This window comes from Sinohyriopsis cumingii, chromosome 5, assembly GCF_028554795.1.
Source record: "Sinohyriopsis cumingii isolate HCF-2022 chromosome 5, ASM2855479v2, whole genome shotgun sequence".
Lineage (NCBI taxonomy): Eukaryota > Metazoa > Mollusca > Bivalvia > Unionida > Unionidae > Sinohyriopsis > Sinohyriopsis cumingii.
In genome coordinates this window covers 1,538,704-1,562,771 of record NC_142965.1, presented here as the reverse complement: position 1 = coordinate 1,562,771, position 24,068 = coordinate 1,538,704, and the positions used below count along the sequence as shown (strand labels likewise).

The following is a 24,068-nucleotide window of genomic DNA, read 5'->3' as shown; positions in this document are numbered from 1 at the left end:
ACTTTAAAGTTTTAATACAGGTTTAAATATCTTGTTAAATACTTAGTAACTTTAAAGTTTTACTTTCAGAATCAGTTTGTTTGGTTTTATTATAAATATATAATGTTATGGATTTTATTTATAAGACATATATGTGAGAGTGATTGTAATTTACAAATAATTGTTCAAAAAGTCCCAAGGACATAAACTGCTAAAGATGAGTACAAAATAGGGTCGCAGTGACCAAATTTTGTTTGGTAAGAAATGAATATTATAAATATAGCTGCAAACCTACATCTTTTTAAGTAAGTGGAGCTGAATTTTCTGCATCTTTATTTGATCAACATAGTTTGAAATTAGACTGATAAAATAAATATTATGATGTTCCTACCCTTTGTAAATGATACCCATGTTTTACATGTGATGAACCTTTGGTCATAAAATGAAAACAGCTTTCCATTGTATTTCTGTCTCTGGTGAAAATGGAAAACTTTCTTTTTTTGTGCTATGAATGTGCAGGTAAGCACTAATACAATCTGGTTATAAATACATGTGATACTTAATATTACCATATTGTGAGATTAAATTAGAATAAATTATGTCAGACATGTTCTTTAGATTCATGTTGATATAAGTTACACATTGTATGAAATGTGTACACAATCATGAAGAAAATGGTACATATTAATTCAACCTGTAGGTTTTTCAAGTATGTAACTCATTGTCAAAGCAATATATGGTCATTTGGTTAAAATAATTTCAACCAAAAAACCTGATGCAGAAGAAATTAATTATTTTGTGCAAAATGGAATTCTGTGAGTGAGACTGTTGGAATGATATAAATTTGGTGAACTTTGTCATCACACAATGAGAGCTTACAACTACTTTTACATCAAGCAGCCTCGAATCACCACAGAATTTTAAAAGTGTAAATAGACAAACAAATGCAGTAACACAGGAAAGTATTTTTCCACAATTTTTATTAACCAAAACTACTTTTAGTAAAATACATTCATATACAGTAAAGACTAATTAGCACAGTTACATAAATCACAGACTATATAAATTCTGTTGCTGTTGTAGGTTTAATGCCATTTGTCAGCATATTATTGGCTATGCATGGCGGCCAGTATAACTGGTGGAGGAAGAACCCAGGGAAACCTCCACAAGAACCACTGACCCACAGAAGCTACTGGCAAGCTTTCTCACATATCCACATTGGCCAAGCCAGAGGCTTGAACCCATGCAGACAGAGGTGAGATGGGAGTGACTGGTAAAGGTGAGAACTTTAAACCACTTGCCCATCCAGGGTCCCCATAAACTTTTAAAATTGTAAAATACTATCATCCATCACCAAATAATGTACCAGGAGACTTGGTCTCACTGTTTACAGTTTGGTGGATGTAATACACTAACAAATCACACAAAGAAGAAAGCAAACTAGTCATACAAGCCTATAGGAAATGAGTGAAAATTTAAACCTGACATTAACAAAATGTTTTCTTTCAATTTTTTTTATATACTTCTAAGCAAAACATCGCTGGTAGACATAGCATTGTCTTACAGTACCTCTGTTAACACACACACAGACGACAATAATAACTGCACAGACATTAAATAAAACTAGAAATGCATTTGTAGAACACAGATGCCCCAACTGAGAGCTTGAAATGACCACTGTTGAAAACTCAACTTAGTTGTGACAGCCAGAGGGATGAACATCGGTAACACTATGTGCCCTGCAACTTTTGTTATCAGGCATAAAAATACACTACGTTGTTGTGCTTCGAATCCGTTATTATATAAAAGAATTCAGTTAGCATCCACTTTAAATCTTTTATAATTTTGCCATAAATTATTCTTAACTTTCACCATTTATGAGACTCTGGAATTGACTTGCAGATGCTGCCTTTGCTGCTCTGATTGGCTAATTGGATGGTCTTAAAGTGATGCAAATTTTCTTACTCTTTGACCTGATGATACCGTTACTCAAACTTTCCAAAAGATGATTTTCAATTTTTTATCTTATTCACATTGAAAATGGTCTTTCTGTATCTGCATTGCCATGAAGGAGTGTCAACCATGTAATGAACACACTAATTATCATCAAATTTAAGCATTCCTGATGGTTTATCAGATTCAACTTTTTGGAATAAAAGTTACATATATAGAAAAAAGTTGAAGGAAGAAAATTCTTTAATTCTTATCAAAATTATCACAATACTGATGAAAAGATGAAATTTATGTATACTGAAACTTATAATCAAAAACATGTAACACTTTATTTATGGAATAAACACATGAATAATCCCAATAATTAAAAACATAAAGAAAGGAAACCATGAACTGTTTGACATTAATTTACAGATGGCCATAGTTGTACATCGGTAGAAAACTACTAGTATGGATCTTTACATACAAATGAAGTACAGTAGTATCTATATTACTGACAGATGAACATAATTTTAAAATGGTCTTCTTACTTCTTAATTTTTGTTTCTTGGTTCAAATTAAAAAGAAACAATTAGAGAAACATTTCTGATACACATCAGACAGTCATGAAGGAAACAGATAAGGACAAATAATTATACTAATAACAATACCAGCAATAATAATAATTCTCTGTCTTCCAGGACAAATACATCTGCAAACCATTCAGACTATACTTAGAAGAGATTAAATTGTTTGGAAATATTTGGTTCCGAGTCATTTAGACTTTATCTTTTTAAAACTAAAAATCATATACATTTGTTTTTCATACATTTTCTTTTTATAATCTCTGATTGTTTAATGTTATTTCTCTCTAATTCAGCCAAATATATTTTGTGAAACTTGAAAATAGCATATGCACAGGTTGTTGAAGCAGTAGGTTTATTTTTCTTCTTTTGATCTAGCTAAATATATGTACATGTTATTTTCTGTCTAATTAATCATGTATATACAGTTTAACAAAATATTAATTCAATTTTGTAAACATTGAAAAGTTGGTACAAAAATAAACTTTTTTCAGATTCAAACAAAATTTCTTAGTAGTAATAAAATATCATTATAGAAATATTTTACTGCATACTAATAATTCATATCATCTAAGGTGATGTTTCAACTGCAAACTAATCAGGGTTCATACAGATCAGGCCATAGTTTCACCAAACATCTCAAAATTTCTACCTCAAATTCAGTTTTTTAATTGCTTTCTTACTGTTTAGTAAGCTGCAATTAATTTTTCACAGAACATTTAAATACAGTCATAAAATCTTGAATTTTCCATAAAGCAGTCTTGCCTCATGTCTGACAACACGTTCAGGATTTCCTCAAATTTGAGGAATTCCTGATTTAAAGGAAATTAAAGCATTTCCATGTATGTAGTTTTAACACTAGAAGGTAATTTGTTATCCTTTCCACTATTTCTACTACTGGCATAAATACTGATATTGTCCAAAGTAAGATAAGGAAAGATAATGTAAAATCTCACTTTGAGGAAAATTTGTGAGAATTCTAATGAAAGAAGACCTGAAGGCACAAAAATCAAGGACTCTTAAAAGCACACAAAACAGTTTGCGAGGACATAATTCACAAGTTTAGCATTTTTATTTAGCCATGATTAGATTTCCTCAGTGTCCATTCACTGACCACTGAAAACACACTTTCTAACAATCTTTAAAGTCATTTACTAGTGTATAAATCAGTCTATAATTCAAATTAAAAAATGGTGATGGTTCAGACAGAAAAAGTATTAAATCGTCTTTTTATTTTTAAATTTACCATTGTGTAGTCATTATTAATACAAAATGTAACTGTAGAATGAACCAATATACCTATTATTATTATGATCTTATGAGATTTCAAAAAGTTAAGAGATATTTTTTAAGCAGCGATATTTCTTTTTGTTTGTGTCAGCAGAACATCTGTTCGGTTGCCATATTTTGGAACATCTAGTGACAAATAATGAGTGAATCATTTTTCACAGTTTACATGTTCTATGTAATGAAGCATATAAAAACCCTTCCAGCATCTACATATAACACCCAATAATAGAGAAACATTCTTTGTGGTATGAAAGACTGACAATTATGTATGAAAAGGCTACCTGTTTGCTACATTTATAGCTAAAATACAAGTCAGGTATCAAATTCAAGTATATTCTAGTACTAAGTTAGATAAATGTTAAATCTTAAGGATTTTTAAGGCATTGAATTTACGATTTTACGATTCAAACACTTTTAAGGTTTTCGAGGACCTATACAAACCCTGAAACTTCAGTTCCCTGGTGACTGAGATGCTGGAAATAGACGAGGCTTTGACTCCTTATTGTTATCTGTTTATGTGGGGGTTTTTAATACCCATTTTGCACCATTTGTATTAAACACTATTTAAGGCAATGGATTGATTAGGTGGTCTGTAAAGGAAGGGCAATGGGTTGATTAGGTGGTCTGTCAAGGAAGGGCAATGGGTTGATTAGGTGATCTGTAAAGTAAGGGCAATGGGTTGATTAGGTGGTCTGTAAAGGAAGGGCAATGGGTTGATTAGGTTGTCTGTAAAGGAAGGGCAATGGGTTGATTAGGTTGTCTGTAAAGGAAGGGCAGGTGAAAGATCATTAAAAGGCACTATACCAACTCTGACAAAATATTAAAAAATATTAACTGATTCAACTTGAATTTCAGGAAATGTGAAATTATTTAATATCCTGAACAATAATACCTTAATCTTGTAGTATTAGCAACTATTCACATAATGTGCATTCTTATACTCTCCTAAAGAGGGCCTTGAGGAAGAATAGTCCTTGACTAATGAGTCTTTCTCTATAAATAAAGCATTATTATTATTATTATTACTTTTATTATGATGGTACAAGTCATTTAATGTATAACCATTAATCGTGTAAAAAAATTCACAATATGTTAATACATGCGCATTCCAATACTGTAAAATCATGGATTTTTTTTAAAAAAAACTGGTTGTGAGAATCATAGTATCAGGGAGTTTGGCTCTTAGAATTATAGGATCTGATTTGCAAATTATTTTCAATGCATACATTAAAAAAGATAAAAAACTATACAGACAATATCAAGTTTTAATATACACATTTATCAGCAGCCACAAATCACAGAACCATTATGCATCATACATGTATGCCAAACATTCTTAATTTAGGCTGTCCACTCTGGCAATCTAATAGTTTTTCATGTTTTAATGGAACCTTAGGTGTCCATCTTGTGACTTCCTGAGGTGATGAAGGCTTGTCCATGGGCTGCATGTCCATGCTGCCTTCTCTGCCTCCTCAACTGCATCTATAAACCAAGAGGATCATAGTTCATTAAACTATACCTGCCACCACTTGCATACAGTTGCAATAAAGCTTGCACTCATAAACCAATCACAGGTTAAAGATAAAAAAAGATGAATAGGTAATTACATGGGAGAAGGTAAAAAAAAAAAATACACTGAGAGGAAAAGCTTATAGAATCTCCCTATCCCAATGGAAGAAAAGGCTGCACTCTGCAAAAATTCAAGAATCATATGTACCACCCAAGGCAAGTCAGCTAGGAATATTTGCCTCCTTAAAACTGCTTGTTTTCTCTTATATTGTACAATTCTTATGCCTTAATTATTACAAGAGGTTAAAATTACAAAGTAATTTATAAAATATTCTCCAAATAAATTTTGGAGAATATTTTATAAATTACTTTGTCATCTTATCCTCTTGTAAAATAGCTAAATTAGCTTCAATCTTTAGGACCTAGAGGTCAATTAGTAACACATGCAGCAACCACTGCCTGGCACATCCTTTGTGTGTGTAATTTCTAGCATGTTATATTTTGCGAAACAATAATTCTGACATTCAAACAGCTTGATGAAAAAATCAAGTAAAACATTATTATAATGATAGTACAAGGTCTGTAAAAGATGTTCCATTCCCACCATCAAATGTTGAAGGGGCCAAAATGCAAAGCCAGAACTGTGCATAAGCCAAGAACCTTTTAAAAAAAGTCCACTCAGGTATTTTACCATTGGAGCTATTCAAACCAATGTCCCTTGGAGCTGGTTGCTCAATCCCCTTGAGACTGCCTCACACTCTTAGTAGAATGCAGATTAAACTGTTTTTTCTCCCAAGGTGAAAACATGCATCGAGACTAGTCTGAGACTCAAGTTCAATACAGTACAACCCTATAATGGCTAAGCACTCTGATGACTGACTTTTTCAAGCTGAAGTCCCTATTAAATAGATATGAAACATGGAATATGAATATACAAATTTTGATGGCATACAAACCTGTAGCTGTAATTTGTTGGTGAAGAAAAGCCTCTTCCAACCTTGACTCTTGGCCAGATCCTCCAGTTCAGGAGTGATTGGGGTCTCACTGTTTATCCTGTATATCTTCAGCCATAGTTCATCGGAATTACATAGCTATCACAAAGACAAGGAAAATTGTCATAATTACTAATGTACTTTCTAACAAAATCAGAATAATTTTGACTGGTTTGATATGTGGACATTTGTGATGCCAGCTGTTCTCACATTAGAAATTATATGCTACCAAAGTACAGGCCCTTTGTCAATTAAAAACTCATATCTGTAGGTAGGTATGTGATATATAATTTATTGTCCAGTATATGATAATGATCAAACATGGCCTGTTTTGTGCAAAATGTTTCCTGAGAAAGTTGAGAAAATGTCTTAACCTCAGGATTAAAGCTAAATCTTTCTATAATCTGGCAAACATTTCTATACAGAAAACAGTACATGATGTTTATGACATGATGCTCTAAAGAAAACACAATAAGAGATGCTTTTTGTTTCGTTTACTGCTGACAGATGAAGCATATTTGCTAGTAAGCAATTTCAGTTTCCTCCATCTGTTACCATTTCACAAAAACTTGCACTTATTAAAAAAATCCAGTAAAACAAGTAAAATTGCTAATTTTAGCAAAGGAAGTGCATATTGAGGGATCTATAATAAAACTTAAAGTCCATTGGGGAACCAATCTCCTCCTTTCTAATGTAAACAAAGTAGGGGGAGGGGTCTATTTTATAAACATTGGGCAAGTTTAACAAAATACAAGGTACGGTATGCAAAATGACACATTTTCCCACATTCTGGTTGTCTTTTAGTGCAATGTCATAGAAATTAGCATGACTCCTGGAATCCTGCAGCCTAGAAAAGATTCTGCTGTTGTCAAAATTCCTCCTCTAAACCCTAGTAATGGCACTGACAGTATCTAAGAAACAAGAATTTGTACATGCATGTCTACACATGCAGATAAGCAAGATGACCTACCTGCACTCATCATCCTGCAAACTTACTTATTTTGACACTGAGAATACTCCATATAATGTTGCATGTATTAAATGTTATTTGTCTTTCCTCAGACACAAATAAAGACAAATATTATTTGCATATTTACATAGTTGTGGAAAATCTCTTGATGGGAGTTTGCACAGTTAGTTGGGATTTCTAGGTGTTGACAGGTATTAAAATGAGTCTGTCTCATGGTTAGGAGGCCATGATTTTTGCCAGTAATCCAGGAGACTCTTTGATTATCTGGGAGATATCACATGAAATTTGATACTAACCTGTAACTGTAACTTCTTGATTTATAAATATCTTGTCCATCCTTGACTAGGGAAAATAATGATGGCAAATAAATATCTTGTCCATCCTTGACTAGGGAAAATAATGATGGCAAATAAATATCTTGTCCATCCTTGACTAGGGAAAATAATGATGGCAAATATAAGAACTAATAACTGTAAATTTTTTTACGCAACTTACTTCCCTAAACTGTTTGCTAACTCTGCTGAGACGCAATATGTCCTCTAACTCCAGCATGAAAATAATCTTGAGCAGTGCATTTTGTGGCAGACGCGGCAGGTAGTCCAAATGGCCATGGGCTATATTTTTCAAATATATTAACACACTTGTTCCAGCTAAACGCTGAATTTCACCTGCAGAAAGTCAAAACAAAGTGGAATTTATAGGCTATATAAGTTCAGACCAGAATATAAAAAATGTTCGTTTCCCATATATAATGAAGACATATAAAGAAAATGTTTCTTTTTCTTCATGATACCAAATATACTTTACCTTATGGTGCCAAAAAAAGTAACATTGTTATTCAAGACTTTGCTGCTTACTTCAGCTTTGCCACTCATGAAAATATCACTTTTTTGCATCACATGGAAATATATGTGGAAGTAACTCAGGAAAAAACCCATTGTCAATTCATCATGTGATATCATTATCACTGTCATGAAGCTTTATTATCCTATCTGTCAGGAAAAAAACCCATTGTCAATTCATCATGTGATATCATTATCACTGTCATGAAGCTTTATTATCCCATCTGTCAGGAAAAAAACCCATTGTCAATTCATCATGTGATATCATTATCACTGTCATGAAGCTTTATTATCCCATCTGTCAGGAAAAAACCCATTGTCAATTCATCATGTGATATCATTATCATTGTCATGAAGCTTTATTATCCCATCTGTCAGGAAAAAATCCATTGTCAATTCATCATGTGATATCATTATCAATCTCATGAAGCTTTATTATCCCATCTGTCAGGAAAAAAAACCATTGTCAATTCATCATGTGATATCATTATCACTGTCATGAAGCTTTATTATCCCATCTGTCAGGAAAAAACCCATTGTCAATTCATCATGTGATATCATTATCACTGTCATGAAGCTTTATTATCCCATCTGTCAATATTGCATCAGTGTCATATAACCTAATAATGTCAAATGCATCAGTGTAACATAACCTGATAATGTCAACAATAACATTATAACTTTTTTTATCAGTCAAAGGTATAATTTCTAAAAATGTAAAAATAAAATTCTTAATTAATGTACTAAATTTAATTCTGGATTCAATCACATCAGATATGAAAAAAGAGCAGCAGGGAGGGTGAAGAGACCAATTTTGGCACCAAGTTTTCTTTGAAAAAAAAACTTCATATGAATAAAATGAAAATACAAGGTCAATAACATCAAACCAAAGCCTCTGATCAACAGAGATTTTCTCAATTGGGTTAGCTCATTCTGTTACTTTATTTTTATCACTTGTGTTATGTGTGTTTATATATCTGTCAGACACTCATGTTTGGTCACACCCTCCCTGCTGCAGTTTTTTAACCAAAAATTTTACCAAGACCTACATGATATCGTGACTGAGGATCATGCAAATTTATCATGATAAATCCATGTGGGGTAGATAGATTGAACTTCTGAAATGAAGTTTTTGAACTTAATCATATCCATATCCCCACTACACCAAGTCTGATGAATATTTCACAGAGTATAAGTATCAACTCTATTAAACACAACTAAAATATTGCAGTTATCTCTGATCACTTTAGGTATTTGAGTATATCGCAGAGTAAAATAAATCATGTCTGTGTTTTTGTCTCTGCCTCAAGAAAATATCCAAGCTGGATTTGACTGTACAGCATCACATTTACTAAGAGATTATTAATAAATCCATCGAGGTCATCTACGGATGGGGCTTCATCAATATTGGTGATAAAATCAATAATATCATTACCTTCCTTGCCCAATAATTTTGCATTTTCATTAAAATCTTTAAGCACATCGTAGCGTCTCTGATCATCTACAGATGGTACCACTAAATATAACTTATTCCTCTTGAGCCATCTCATTATCGGATTAAGTAATAATTGCGTTTTACCAGACCCAGATGGACCTATGATAATTGCTCTGATAGAATTTAGTAGTGCTGGATGATGTTTTACTGGTTCTTGCTTTTGTGTCGCTGAGAAATCAATGATATCCATGTTGTAGAAATATAATAAATAATATGGATTTATACTGTGTTCGATGCAGAGCATCCACCCTCTCAAGTGGATTAACAACAATAATAACAAAAAATAAAAAAATATGCACTTACAGGCAAATGTGTAAAATGTACATAAAAATAAAATTTTTATTTCTTCTCTTATGAAGACTGGTGGTATCACTGCTTCATTAGGAAAATTACCAGGAGCTCCATGGACTAAATACCCAGGAGAAAAACATCTTCCTGTATATAATTATTGTGGTCTTGGAACCTGACTTGATATCCGACTTGACGAACGAGATCAATCATAACCTGGAGAGTATCCAATAAATGCGATTCATCAAGCATGTCACGATCTTGATGTGGCATATAAAAATAAGGCATATAAAAATAAGGATTTATAACAATGACATATTGCAGATGTGAAGTTGATAAACTCGTTAAAATGCACATAAATAATTAAATCTCTCACAGAAAAACTTGCTAACTTCCTAGCAAGATCTGCGATGAAAGGTAAACTAGTATAATGGAATAGATTTATTATAGCCCACAAGGATACTGGAGGGACAGAGCAGCGATTAGTAAACTTGCTGATGCAGCAAATGTCACACGTTCTGTTGCTGCAAATTGGTTAGCATGACAGGCAATATGGCAAATTTATTTACCACCACCTAAACAAATTCAGTATGCACATTTTGATGTCAGCACTCCCAATGAAGTTCATCATGAAGATATTTTGTTTCTACCACATGATACCATTAAAATTGGTAGATGTCAATCATGCACATACAAATGTGCATTAAATGTCATTGATGTTGCAAGTAGGTATAAAGAAGAAGAACCACTATCAACTAAAGCAGCAAATAACTGAAGCTGCATCTGAATTTGAATGAATTTATCAGTGAGGATCCAGACCACAAGGTGGTCGACAATGGCCACATTTACTACAGGTTGATCCTGGCAAGGAATTTCTTGGTGCCTTATCATCTCTGATGAAAAAACATAATGTCAAAATCAGAGGACATACTGCATTTCATTCCAATCAGGTAATTGTTGAACAATTTAATTGAACACTTGCTGAGCAGTTATTTGGATATCAGTATGTGAAGGAAATAATTCAGAAAGACAAGAGATCTTGTGAATGGGTTGCAAGACTACCAACTGTAATAGATGCATTAAATAACAAAAATACTCTATGAAACCCATTAATGCGATCAGAAACAAACATATACCAATAAAACGACATGACTCCTCAAAACAACCAGTACCAGGTAATGTGAATGCAAGATATTTATATGATCCTGGTGAACTTTAAGGTGGAAAAAAAGAGCAACTGATCCTATTCGAAGTGTGAAGACACATAAAATTTCCAGCATGGTAAGATCCACGGTTAGACCTGCAATCTACAGATTAGATTCAACTGCTCTTCAACATGGATTTGTATGTGAACAATTACAAGTAGCAGCAGGGAGGGTAAATAGACCTCTTTTCAGAAGAGTCTTCTTATAAAATAAAACTTCATACGAAAAAAAAATGAAAAATACAAGGTTAATAATGCCAAACTGAAGCCTCTAACCAAAACATAGAGTTTCTCGAAAAGGGTGAGCTCATTTTGGTACTTTATCTTTGTCGTTCGTGCTTTCAAATTGTTATGTGTGTTCATTTACCCGTCAGACACTCATTGCTGCTTGCATCCTCCCTGCTGATATCGTTTTATATAAAGATTTTACCAAGATCAACACAATATCGTGACTGAGGATCATGCAAATTTACTGTTATAAATCCATGTGGAGTAGCTTGAGCTTTTGAAAAGAAATTTGTAAATTTAATCATATCCACATCTCCTGAACACTAAGTCTGAATAATGTTTCCCAGAGCATGTGTATCAACTCTATCAAACACAACTAAAATACTGCAGATATCTCTATCAATTTAGGTATTTGTATATATCGCTGAGTAACATAAATCACATCTGTGTTTTTATGTCTGCCTCAAGAAAATATCCGAGCTTGATTTGACTGCTTGTCCAGCATCACATCATCTTATACTACTAGATTATTAATAAATCCATCGAGGTCATCCACAGATGGGACCTCATCAATATTGGTGATAAAATCAATAATATCATTGCCATCCTCGTCCAACAATTTTGCATTTTCATTAAAATCTTAAAGCTCATTGTAGCATCGCTGATCATCTACATATGGTGCCACTAAATATAATTTATCCTATAGAATTTGGTAGTGCTGGATGATGTCTGACTGGCTCTTGCTTTCATGCCGCTGAGAAATATTAATGATATCCATGTTGTAGAAATATAACAAAAAATATGAATTTATATTGCATTCGATGCAAAGCATCCACCCCCACCAGTGGATTAACAACAACAGTAACAAAAAATAAAAAGCACGCACTTACTGGCAAGAGTATGAAATGTGGTTAAAAAAATTACAAATTTATCTCTAATAAAACAGGTGGTGATATTGCTGCTTCATTAGGAAAAATACCAGGACTTCCATGGGCTAAGTATCCAAAAGAAAAACATCTTCCTGGATATAATTATTGAGGTCCTGGTACTTGACTTGATATGTGACTTGATGAACGTGACCAACCAAGACCTGGAGAGTATCCAATAAATGTGATTGATCTAGCGTGCCATGTTCATGATGTAGCATATAAAAATAAGCATTTACAACAATGACATATTGCAGATGTGAAGTTGATTCACTTGTTAAATTCCATAAAAAATAAATCTCTCAGAGAAAAACTTGCTAGCTTCCTAATAAGATCTGCGATGAAAGGTAAACTTGTATTAGGGGCTGGTAATTAATTAACCAATTATTATTATTATAACGGAATAGATTTATTATAGCCCATGGGGATATCGGAGGGGTAGAGCAGCGATTAGTAAACTTGCTGATGCAGCAAATGTCACACATTCTGTTGCTGCAAATTGGTTAGCATGACAGGCAATATGGCAAATTTATTTACCACCACCTAAACAAATTCAGTATGCACATTTTGATGTCAGCACTCCCAATGAAGTTCATCAAGCAGATATTTTGTTTTTACCACATAATACCATTAAAACTGATAGATTTTAATCATGCACATACAAATATGTGTTGACTGTCATTGACGTTGCAAGTAGGTAACAAGCAGAACTACTATCAACTAAAGCAGCAACTGAAGTTGCATATGTGTTTGAACGAATTTATAAATGATGACCTTTGTGATGGCCACATTTAGTACAGGTTGATCCTGGCAAGGAATTTCTTGGTGCAGTATCATCTCTGATGAAAAAAACATAACGTCAAAATCAGATGAGGACATATCACAATTCATCGTGATCAGGCAATTGTTGAATGATTTAATCGAACAGTTGCTGAGAGATTGTATGGATATCAGTATGCAAAGGAAATAATTCAGAAAGACAAGAGATCTCATGAATGGGTTGCAAGATTACCATGTGTGATAGTTGTGTTAAATAATGAAATTACTGATGCAATTTCTATGAAACCCCTGCAATCACAAAATGGAATCACAAAAAAACATATACCAATACAACACGAGTTTTCAAAACAACCAGTACTAGACACCACTGAAGTTTCTGATGTTTAATTTTTTAGCAACATCAAGTAAATTTAAATATGACATAGGAAGGAGACAATGTGCATCTAATGAAGTGTCCCCGGAAGTCTCAGATCTTTTCCTTGTAGTCTTTGACCCTTTCCCTTTTCTTTAGAAGTCTTTATTCATTTTCCTGCTGCTTTCTTTAACGCTATTCCAGTGGCAGTTCCAACAGCACCAGCTTTTGCAACAGCTGGGGCTGCAGTGGCTATAATAAAACTGGTATTGCTGCAATAAGTGGAAATATACAACTTGTCTTGCATGCATCTTTAATAGCACCTGCAGAAAGATTACGTCTAACACCAGTTTTTTATTCTTTAGCTTTACTGAAGTGCAGTGAGTTGACATTCTGACAATGATAGTTTATTTTGACCACCTTCGATTTGTTCTTTTTTTGTGATATTTTTATTCCGCAGTTCTTTGCTGATTTCGACTGAAGCTTTTTAATTGGACCAGGAGTCAGAGTAACACTAACATGATCATATGACATTACAATATCATGAGCAATTTAATTACATGTTTTCTACTGGGGCATCAATGACTCTCATTCGTCCACCAACACCTTCAAGTAGCACTGTTATGTCTGAGAGTATGACAGTGATTGCTCTGTATTCAGCAATAGCTCCTCTTATCACATGAGCTCGAAAGTGTATGTCAACGACAGATTGCCTAAATAAATCCATGTGTTCCAGTGAAAAGTAATAAATCAGATACAGTGTTGTAAAATATAGTTGTGATATTTGTAGACCGGAATCAACATTTTGATCATGTTACATGAATGTCATCAAACGATGGTATACATGGCAACATGATTATTCTCAAAATTTAAAAACACTTCTTAGATGGCTCCTGATGTTCATTTATTCTTAAGGAAACTTCACTAACTCCAAGTTTGTCAAATATCATTGGACTGTGTTCTTGAGAGTTTAATTGTGTAGTATCTTGGAAAGTAATAAATATATGTCTTGGTGCAGAAACACCTTGCTGTGATGTTATTTGCCATGTGAATAAACTGTAAACTGTGCTTTGAGTACTATCTATGATCATTGTCAACTGCTGAATTACCGCCCGACTCATAAAAGAAAGTAACCATTGTTCTTCGTCAATTGATGGAGTCATTAATGGCATCCACAATGAAAGTTTAGATAATATTACTTTACCAGCAGCACCACCATCGCGCCAGATAGCATCATTATTATTACCCTTTCTCACATGTACAATTGTATACTTGGCTCCGAAAATGACTTTCTGACATTTCTGCAAAGTCCAAAGATATGTGACAATGGAATTAGACATGAAAATCTTTCACATTCACCCAGTAACACTAATTCACGTGTTCTGAACACTAAGTTGAAATTTGGGTTGGCTCCTTGACCCACCGGCCACACATCAGCGTCAGCGTTGTCGGTACTGTTTTTTGGACATCTTATATAATACAGTATGCCATCAGGTTGATCAAAATTATCTGTGGCAAACATCATTGATGGACCAGCTGATCTTGCATAATCATCTGAATATCTTGCTAGACCCAATATCTCTTTTCCATCAATCATGTATATAGCACTTCTGAATAACGCCATGATGCCATTATTAACAAAGCCAACTCTGATATCAGCTCCATGTGGTGTATTAGCAACAATGTCTGTTACAAGTTCTCCTTCTACTTCAATAAATGCTTCATCGGGTAAGAAATATCTGCTTGTATCCTGAACTTGCAGCTCAATTCGACCATGCTGATTTGGCTGTTGTGCTTCATAAGAATAATACTGATAATCGCATACAGATTCATCTTTGAGAACTGATGCATCTATGTCAAATGCTGGATCAGATACACATTTAAACATTTTATTATATTTATTATCGTCTAAGACGAAGAGCAGTTTCTGCTATCAGACTTGTATTTCTATTTTTTTCTATTTCTGATAGTGGTACACCAGTCAATGCTGCTAGTTTTTGACTTGCAGCCTGAATTATTACTTTACCAACATTTGCAGGCATAACTTCAGTAATGGGCAATTTTACTGGTTGTGGTTTTTGTCGTATTAATCGTGCGAGTCTATCCTTGATTGCTGAGAATGCTTTACTAGCCAAGTCACCAACAACACCAAAACCTTTATCTGCATGAACAACATCAATAGCTTTCACTGATAGTCATTTTGCAATCGGTATTGCTTTTGGGGCTATTCTTCTAAATAGACCCTGAACAACATCACCAATGATCGCTTTATAGCTTGGTAATTGCGAATTTATCACACTGACTGTAATTGGTCCACGTAGAGCATTATGTATGATCATCTTATTTTAGTTATTGTACCTAATTGTGTACCCTCAATCACTGTGATGGTCATCAACGATTTCATGAATGAGAGATCCGTAAACAGTAATGTCCATGATACCGCCTGTAAATAATCGTTGACAAATATCAGCTGTTCATTAATGATTTCTGGGGGAATTATGACTGTCTCATCTTCTGCCAATCAGAATTTCTAGTCTATCAACATCTGCAAGGACGTTATTGGGACACTGAGTAGTAAGACCACTCCTCCTGGTACCTGAACCAATACCACTTCTGATCAGAATTTCTAGTCTATCAACATCTGCAAGGACGCTATTGGGGCATGGAATAATAAGACCACTCCCCCTGGCACCAGAACCAATGCCACTTCCAGTGGCGCAGAGTAAAACTTGCATCCTGCCATCTTCTTCCTCACTTGTTGTTCAGACTGGTTGCTTTGATTGTTGTTTTTGTGGTTGTTGTTGTAATACTAGCTGTGCTTGTATTTGTTGTTGTTGTAATTGTGCAAGATATTCATTTATCCCATCAATAAATGCAATATATCTTGGATCATTACTATGGATCTGATCAATTCCGTAGTGTGTGTGTGATCTATCCAATTATACGAGGTTTCACGACTTACATTATCATCAGCGTACTTGGGTTTTAGAAAACTTCTCTCTGATTCAAACTGTGCACAGCAAGTGCAGGTAATCTTACCACATTAATTTTTTCTATGACAGAAATATTCTTTTTGGTAAATTTATCATTCACTTCAGTTCTGACTCTTACTTGTTTTGGTTCTGATTCTGGTATACGATCCTTTATATTACCTAATTCAACATGAGCTTGGTCAATACCTTCAAGTATTTCTCAATAGGGTTGAGCAGCAGCTACCGGTATTTCACCTGAAATTTCTCGTAGAATCTTTTTTGTTTTCTTAGCTCTTTCTGTAATTTTTCCAGTTGTTTTAGTGGTTTGCTCCAACGTGGGAAGACCTTTGGTAGCCTATGTAACTCCTTCAGTAGCCTTCATGATCGGTTTAAATAACTGTTCTGTATCTTCTACAATTCCACCCAAGATCCCTGACACGCTTGTAGTTGCTGCTTGACAGCATCATGAACAAGGATATGTTTCTTAATTGCCTCTAGTTGCTCTCGAGCTAATCAAGCTGTGTGAGATTCCATTACTGATATAACAATGATTTAATTACACACTACAGCAGCAGGGAGGGTGTGACCAAAACTGAGTGTCCAAGGGGTAAACAAACACACAAATTTGAAAACACAAACAACAAAGATAAAGTAACAAAATGAGCTAACCCAATTAGAGAAAAATCTCTCAGTTAGAGGCTTCGGTTTAACATTATTGACTTTGTATTTTCATTTTTTTTATATGAAGCTTTATTTTTCAAAGACGAAATTGCTCGAAAATTGGTCTGTTCATCCTCCCTGTTGCTAGAAGAGATGCTGTAATCATAATGACCTAATTAAAACCTTCACTTGTTTTAATTTTGTATTGCAAAACTCAATGTAAAATATTAAATATATGTTCATATACAGTTGAAAGCCTTTGTTTTAGCAACTGTATATCTCAAGTATCCATCTTTTGAATGCCCTAAAACCAAATTTTACAAGCAATGGACAAGTACTTTGCAGTCAGCTGGCTTGATTCGGACACTTTTTTCACTTTCCCAGATGAACCTGTTTAACACACCTTACTTGTTTAAAGTGATGAAAAAGCATGAAAATGTAGTAGGCATTTAATGTTGAGAAATAATTATACTTAAAATAGTGTAAACAAACTTGGAAAGATTAATATACAGATACATTACAAAAGTACAAGTAAGCATAAGCAACTTACTGTGGCATCTGTCATCATGAAGGAAATCATCATAGGAATTTCGCATCTCTATTGGAGGGGCTTTACTGTCAGCCCTTGTGGGGGGCACTATTTTCCAGTATCTAAATATAATCTGAAATGAAATATGAAAAAAGTACTTCACTAAATTTACTTTTTCTGTGAGGTTCCAATTTCGATGGATTTTGGGATGGCTACAGACTACAAATTTAAGGGCCAAATGATCAATGGTCCTTTTGCCACAAACTTTTGTCCATCCCCCAATGATCCTTTACCACAAACTTAAGCCCATCCCCCAATGATCCTTTACCACAAACTTAAGCCCATCCCCCAATGATCCTTTACCACAAACTTAAGCCCATCCCCCAATGATCCTTTACCACAAACTTAAGCCCACCCCCAATGATCCTTTACCACAAACTTAAGCCCATCCCCCAATGATCCTTTACCACAAACTTAAGCCCATCCCCCAATAATCCTTTACCACAAAACTTAAGCCCACCCCCCAATGATCCTTTACCACAAATTTAAGCCCATTCCCCAATGATCCTTTACCACAAATTTAAGGACCTAATGAACAATGATCTTTTCACCACAAATGTAAGGAACCAACAAAGCATATCCCTTCACCACAAGGACCCAATAAAAATGATCCCTTTATCACAAGGACCCAACAAAGCATGATCAAGACCCCTTCCTAAACCCACAAATTTAAGTAATATAGCACTGAAGAAAATATAATTTTTTTCACAAATCCATGAAAATCAATTCACAGTATTGTCCATTTCCATAATTTATTAAAATTCCATTTTTGCAAAACCTGTATACCTGTGACTTCCCCATTCGGATTTACATACAGAGTTTTTTTTTTCTTGTCTAGGCCTCAGAGGATGAAGAACTGGCCCATGGATAAATGTGAATTGGGTGTGTTATCTTTCTTTTCATGCCTAAAGGGTCTTTATGTAGTTCTATAGGGATCTCAAAGTTTTCAAGCTATGACCCAGGGGATTAAGTCCATGGGTTCGGGATAGACCCTGGTGTCATTACTTGGAGTTGCTTGTAGAAATTGGTCTTTATATGCCCAGTATATTAATGGTTATACTGTTGGGATCGCAACAGGTTCCATGTAGTGAAACTCTAAGTCCCTGGAGGGAGAGGAGGATTTCAGTATCAGTGTTTCTTGCATGAATAAATCATTTTATGCCCAGTAAGTCTACTGGTATATTAAAGGATGTATCAAGTGAATCTCAAAAGTTTTTATGTTAAGACCCTTGTGCTAAGTTCCTAAAGTTTGTGAAAGATTATAGGGCATCATCCTGGGGCCATATTCTGAAATGTATTAAAACCTGGACACCGATTAGACATTCTGACAAGTGAAGCACTCATTGCTGAGTAATTTTTAAAATGCGGATAAAATCACCTTTTTACCACCCTCAGTGGGCATGACAAAAATGTATGTAGGCATTATTGACCCAAACTGCCTAGTTCTAAGCAAGCAGGATGAGTTCTAGAACATTAGAAATACATTCATGTCCAACTGCATGTATGGATTGTATGTAGCACAAAATCCCCATGATACTTTGAAAGTGTGGTTATAAGTAATTATCTGTAAATATTTGAGTTTGATCAAAATATATCAGCCCTGTTTTGTCTTTTATAAACCAGTGTTGATCTACCTAGGATACATAAACCAGAAATGAACACAGACCTGTTTCAATTGTGGTCATTTGAGATCAAAATTTCTGAACAGGATATGCATTTTTTGGTAAAGAAGAAGACCAAAATTGATATAAAATCATCCTAGCTAACCATATTCAAAGAGCAAATAGCCAACTGAAAATACAAGATCATTCAAGCATGACCTAATTTTAATATGGATTGTTGATCTTGATATACATCCACATACCAAATTTTATGTGTAGGTGAAATTGCAAGGGTCCATGATATTGTTGCTGTATTAAACTGCATTATAATCACAAATATAACCTAATGGTAAAAATGGGGTCACAATGACCTAATTTTAGTATGGTTAAGTTACTCTTCTTCAAATGCATCCACATACCAAGCTTTATAAGTATTGGTGTCCTAGTCTCCAGATATTGATGGTGTAACAAATTGATGAAACTACCAATATCACTCAAACATGAAAAGTAATTGGATGACACTTGTTTTTATATGGCTTAATTACTTTTCCTGGGTACATCCAAAAATATAAATGTTCATTACTGTAGGCAAAAGAGGATCTAAGACACCGATGGTCTAACAAATGAACAAATGAAAATACTGAATGGGTACAAATCCCTCAATCAGAGAAATTAGTCCTGGGACCACTGGTAATAAACAAACAGCTAAAATTACATTACTCACACAAGGATATAGGTGACAGTGATCTTAATTTGACATGGCTGAGTTACTTTCCTAATGTGACGCATCCACATAAAAAAATTTTATGAGTGTACATAAGATTGTGTCCAACATTGTGAGGGTGACACAAATGTTTAATGAATAAATGAAAAGACACATAAAGTATGCATAAACATACAAACAAAAATACAAATAAGCAAAATGATCATGTTCACGAGGGGATTATTAAAAACCCTAGCGAGTACTTATAAAACTTGGTGTGTGGCTGCATCTGAAGGGAAGTAACTAATTGCTCTGACAGAATTTGGTTGTGCTGGATGATGTTTGACTGGCGGCAATGAGAATAGCTTGAATGCAAAGTTGATGGGAAATAATTTTCATATTTTTTTCATTCCCATATTTTCACATGTAAAAATATATTCTCCCCTTTTCACATGTGAAAATATAAGATTTCCAATCATGCCAAATGATGATTGATTGTGTGACAAAATTTGTACCTGCAACAACAAGTACTTTGTGAGCTGGAACAAATAAAAAGAAACCGCCTAACATTTTAGACATGGAAAATTAATCTTTGATAAAAAAAATCGGACCAGATGCCATCCATGTATCTCAGAAGTTATTTCCCCTAACTTCCTTGATGACAACTGCAAACCAGCTTTGATGCATAACTGTTTTCAGGCAGGGTCAAATAGTTTAGAAAATGACAAAAATGTAATGTACTGCAACAGATTTGGTCAACCTAATACCACTTTCTAATCCTGTATGAAAACTTCTGCCCTGACTTTATCCAGATTCCAGGTGGAATTTTAAAGTGGATTTCACTTAATGCCAAGATTTCACTTATTATAATTTTAGGATGGATTCAGGGTGGAATATGGCTTGAAATATGCAAATTACTCCATCTATTACTAGGAGGAATCTGTTTATTCTGCCTACCAAGCGGAATTTGTTTATTCCACCTACTAGATAGAATTTGTTTATTCCGTCTACTATGCGGAATCTGTCTTTTTTGCTTATTTAGCCTAGATTCCCTTTATTATCACATTTAGGCAGATTCTGGGTGGAATATAGCTCGAAATATGCTAATTACTTGTCTGTTACTAAGCGGAACCTTTACTTCAGAATAATTAGATGGAAATCCCCATCCAATAATGAAAATGCCAAAATGTTAGTCCACCTTGCTGAAATTTCACCTAGAAGTAAAGTCTCCCTAGAGCTGGAAGTGAAATACCTTCAGCGTGGAAAAAGATTCCATCTAGTTAAATTAAGACCAAAACCAAACACAATTTAATCCATTCTATAGATAGTTATTAAATGCACTGGATTACAGAACTGATTACAACATTTTACTCATTTTAATTTTACTTTCATTTTGGCCAACAACAGAATACATGTACATCATTTAACTGGAAAAAGTAATTAAAAAGGGTAGAACAATTATGAATTGGACCCAACTTCTAAATGTAAATACAAGGGACAGTGGAATGATGAACCAGGAATTTACAACTATGTTACCAACTCTGAACTTTGTTGTATGAATGAACTGACTGTCAATGAGTTATAATTAATATTCATCTCAATAAATCTACACACTAATATGTATCTGCAAAGCTAAATAATTAGCAGATTATGCTAGTATAAATAACACATAATGACACACAATAATTAAAGTCTATTTCATCAACCTGAATCACAGAGAATACAAATAGACCAATTAGCACATTCTGAAAAGAAAGAAATGTGCAAATAACAAACAAGCTTTATAAAAACTGGGTTGTGTGTCACAATACCAGACATAATTTTCGCATTCCACAAAAAAAGCTGAAAATGTGAAATGGGGTTTGGAGGTCCTCCCCCAGCGTGGTCTTGAGGAGCAGCACCCCCAATCTGGGGCTCCAGTCACAAAATACTGCTCCTGGTGCAACTTATGATCATAATATATAACAAAATAATCATCTGAAAGACTAACAAACTTACCAAAAAATTTAAACTTTAATAATTTCACAGTATTTATTGTCACATTAATTTGCTCGCCAATACTATTGATGCTTGAGTTATTTCACATGCATGTCAGTGTTCACATCATAATTAAGTCACAATAATTTGTCAATTTTTGCAGCAAATATATTATACTTCTCTCTTTTCATAACAAATCTGTAAAATAAACACCCAAATACATCAACTATATACAAATAATCCCATACATTCACTTGTCTTTCTCTCCAATCATGGACACAACCTGTTCATATACCAGTTGAGCTATTTTTGCGGCTTTGGCAAAGATTTCTTTAGTCTTCCTTTTTGACTGACTTTTTGGCTCAATGTGCAATCATTTCTTTTCCTTCTCAATGAGAGCTTTTTGCCTTTCAAGCTGGTGCTTGTATTGGCGATATGCATTGCGCATATTCTGACAAGATAGCTACATCTGTACTCTCATGCAAGAAATCTTTCTTCTTATAGTAATTAACTGCACTTTTTCCAGATGCCTTCTGAGCTCCAATTTTTCTGTATGCAGCTTCTTTTGTAGGTGCTGTTCCAAACAGTTCCAACTGCGATTACTGTAAAGCAGAGGTCACAAAATGCCAGTCCTTTAGCATTCTGTTTTCTTATAAACTGACCAACTAAATTTCCATCAACTATTTAATCCAGCCATTCCCACATGATTTTTAAACCTTTAAACTTCTCATGTCACCTAGATGGTAGTTGGAAAATCAACCAAGTCCAAAATTTTGCCCAAAGATGTATTATATAGCAGGTATTGTGACAAAAGTCCATCTTAGACTTAGATGGACTCTAGATGGATTCATCTTTGACTTCTCCAATTTTCCATGTCCACCTTTGTATTAACAGATTTTTAACATTTTTGGCAGATTCTGCCTGGAGTCTCCTTAACTTCCAAATGGAATCTGCCTAATTATTTGGTAAGGGAATGACTAAGTTCTTCATTCCGCCTAGATGCTGGTTAACAAAAACTAAATCCAGATTCCTCCTTCATATAACAGATTTCAGTGACTAAGTTCCTAATTCCACCTAGATGGTGGTTGGAAAATCAACCAAGTCCAAAATTGTGCCCAAAGATGTATTATATTGTAGAAATTTTGACAAAAGTCTATCTTAGAGTTTGACATACTCTAGATGGATTCATCTTTGACTTCTCCAATTTTCCATGTCCACCTTTGTATTAGCCATATTTTTTAACATTTTAGGCATGTATATTCATATCAACAGGCTATGAAAATGAAGTGAATTTACTAATAGGGGGTGGGAGTAAATTTTTGTGCTAAAGAGTAAGTTTAATCTTCAAAATTTTAATTTTGTAGCAAGTTTTGTATATAATGCACATAGATTTTCTTTTCCTTCATCAATACTGAATATATTTCATATTGTTGTACCAAAAACTATGTATTTTAACTTGTTCAAATATGTTGTTTTTGTACCACATGATGAAATATAACTGGTATTAATGAAGTAGAAGAAAATTCCTCTATATTAGATTAAACAAAAATTACTTCATTGTGTTGTCACTCAAATCTTCTTGTTGGTTAAAAGACAATAAATTATCTAATACCTAATATTTACTTTTCTTTAGTGAATCTATAAAAGTACATTGGTATGTTTGCACTAAGTTCATATAAATTTTTGTTACAAATGTCGAAAATGCTAAAAGTTTTTTGCAGTTAAAACTATAATTAATATATACGACCTTGCCCTTCAAGTTAAAGTAATACGTGCTGACATTAATAGAAACAGCTCATCGATAAAAGTTACAGAAACTAGGAAAATATAATCAAACTTGATGTATCCAAATTAGCCATGCGTATCGTCCAAAATTTATTTAAAAGTTCACGAAAACCATTCAAACAAGGTGTTACAGTAATGTACAGTACACTTCTTGAATGAACTTGTTTACGACGTATTTACGTTGAGGTTATTTTCGTTTGCTAAGAGTAGAAAAAGATATAAATGTGTTAGAAAGATACCTGTTTATCATTTACATAAACGTGAAAAAAATCTTTGCATGGGGCTGGTGCCACGTCAGAAAAATCAACAAAAGCGCCGTGGTCTCTGTCCAGCAACCATGTCTTGGAAAACGCCATTTTGACGCTGGCGGAAATTACCATCACCATCACAACCATTCGGATCAATCGGAA

At 34.1% G+C, this 24,068-nt stretch overlaps 1 protein-coding gene across 1 annotated transcript; it reads right to left on the bottom strand.

Moving 5' to 3' along the window:
* Window positions 1–942: 942 nt before the first annotated feature.
* On the bottom strand, window positions 943–24,054 carry LOC149798520 (F-box only protein 36-like). Its single transcript, XM_089957326.1, has 5 exons — window positions 23,898–24,054; window positions 17,554–17,665; window positions 7,752–7,924; window positions 6,251–6,385; window positions 943–5,267 (listed from the first exon to the last, which is right to left on the bottom strand). Exons 1-5 carry the CDS (start codon window positions 24,051–24,053, stop codon window positions 5,178–5,180), a joined length of 666 nt encoding a protein of 221 aa, XP_089813452.1. The 5' UTR covers window position 24,054; the 3' UTR covers window positions 943–5,177.
* Between the last annotated feature and the right edge of the window lie 14 nt (window positions 24,055–24,068).

Excerpts from the sequence above, each read along its gene's own strand:
- LOC149798520 (XM_089957326.1), bottom strand. The coding sequence starts at position 24,053 with ATGGTTGTGATGGTGATGGTAATTTCCGCCAGCGTCAAAATGGCGTTT. Across the intron at positions 17,666-23,897 it reads TTTATGTAAATGATAAACAG|ATTATATTTAGATACTGGAA; the intron begins GTATCTTTCTAA and ends ATTTCATTTCAG. Across the intron at positions 6,386-7,751 it reads TTAGCAAACAGTTTAGGGAA|CTATGTAATTCCGATGAACT; the intron begins GTAAGTTGCGTA and ends TCTTTGTGATAG.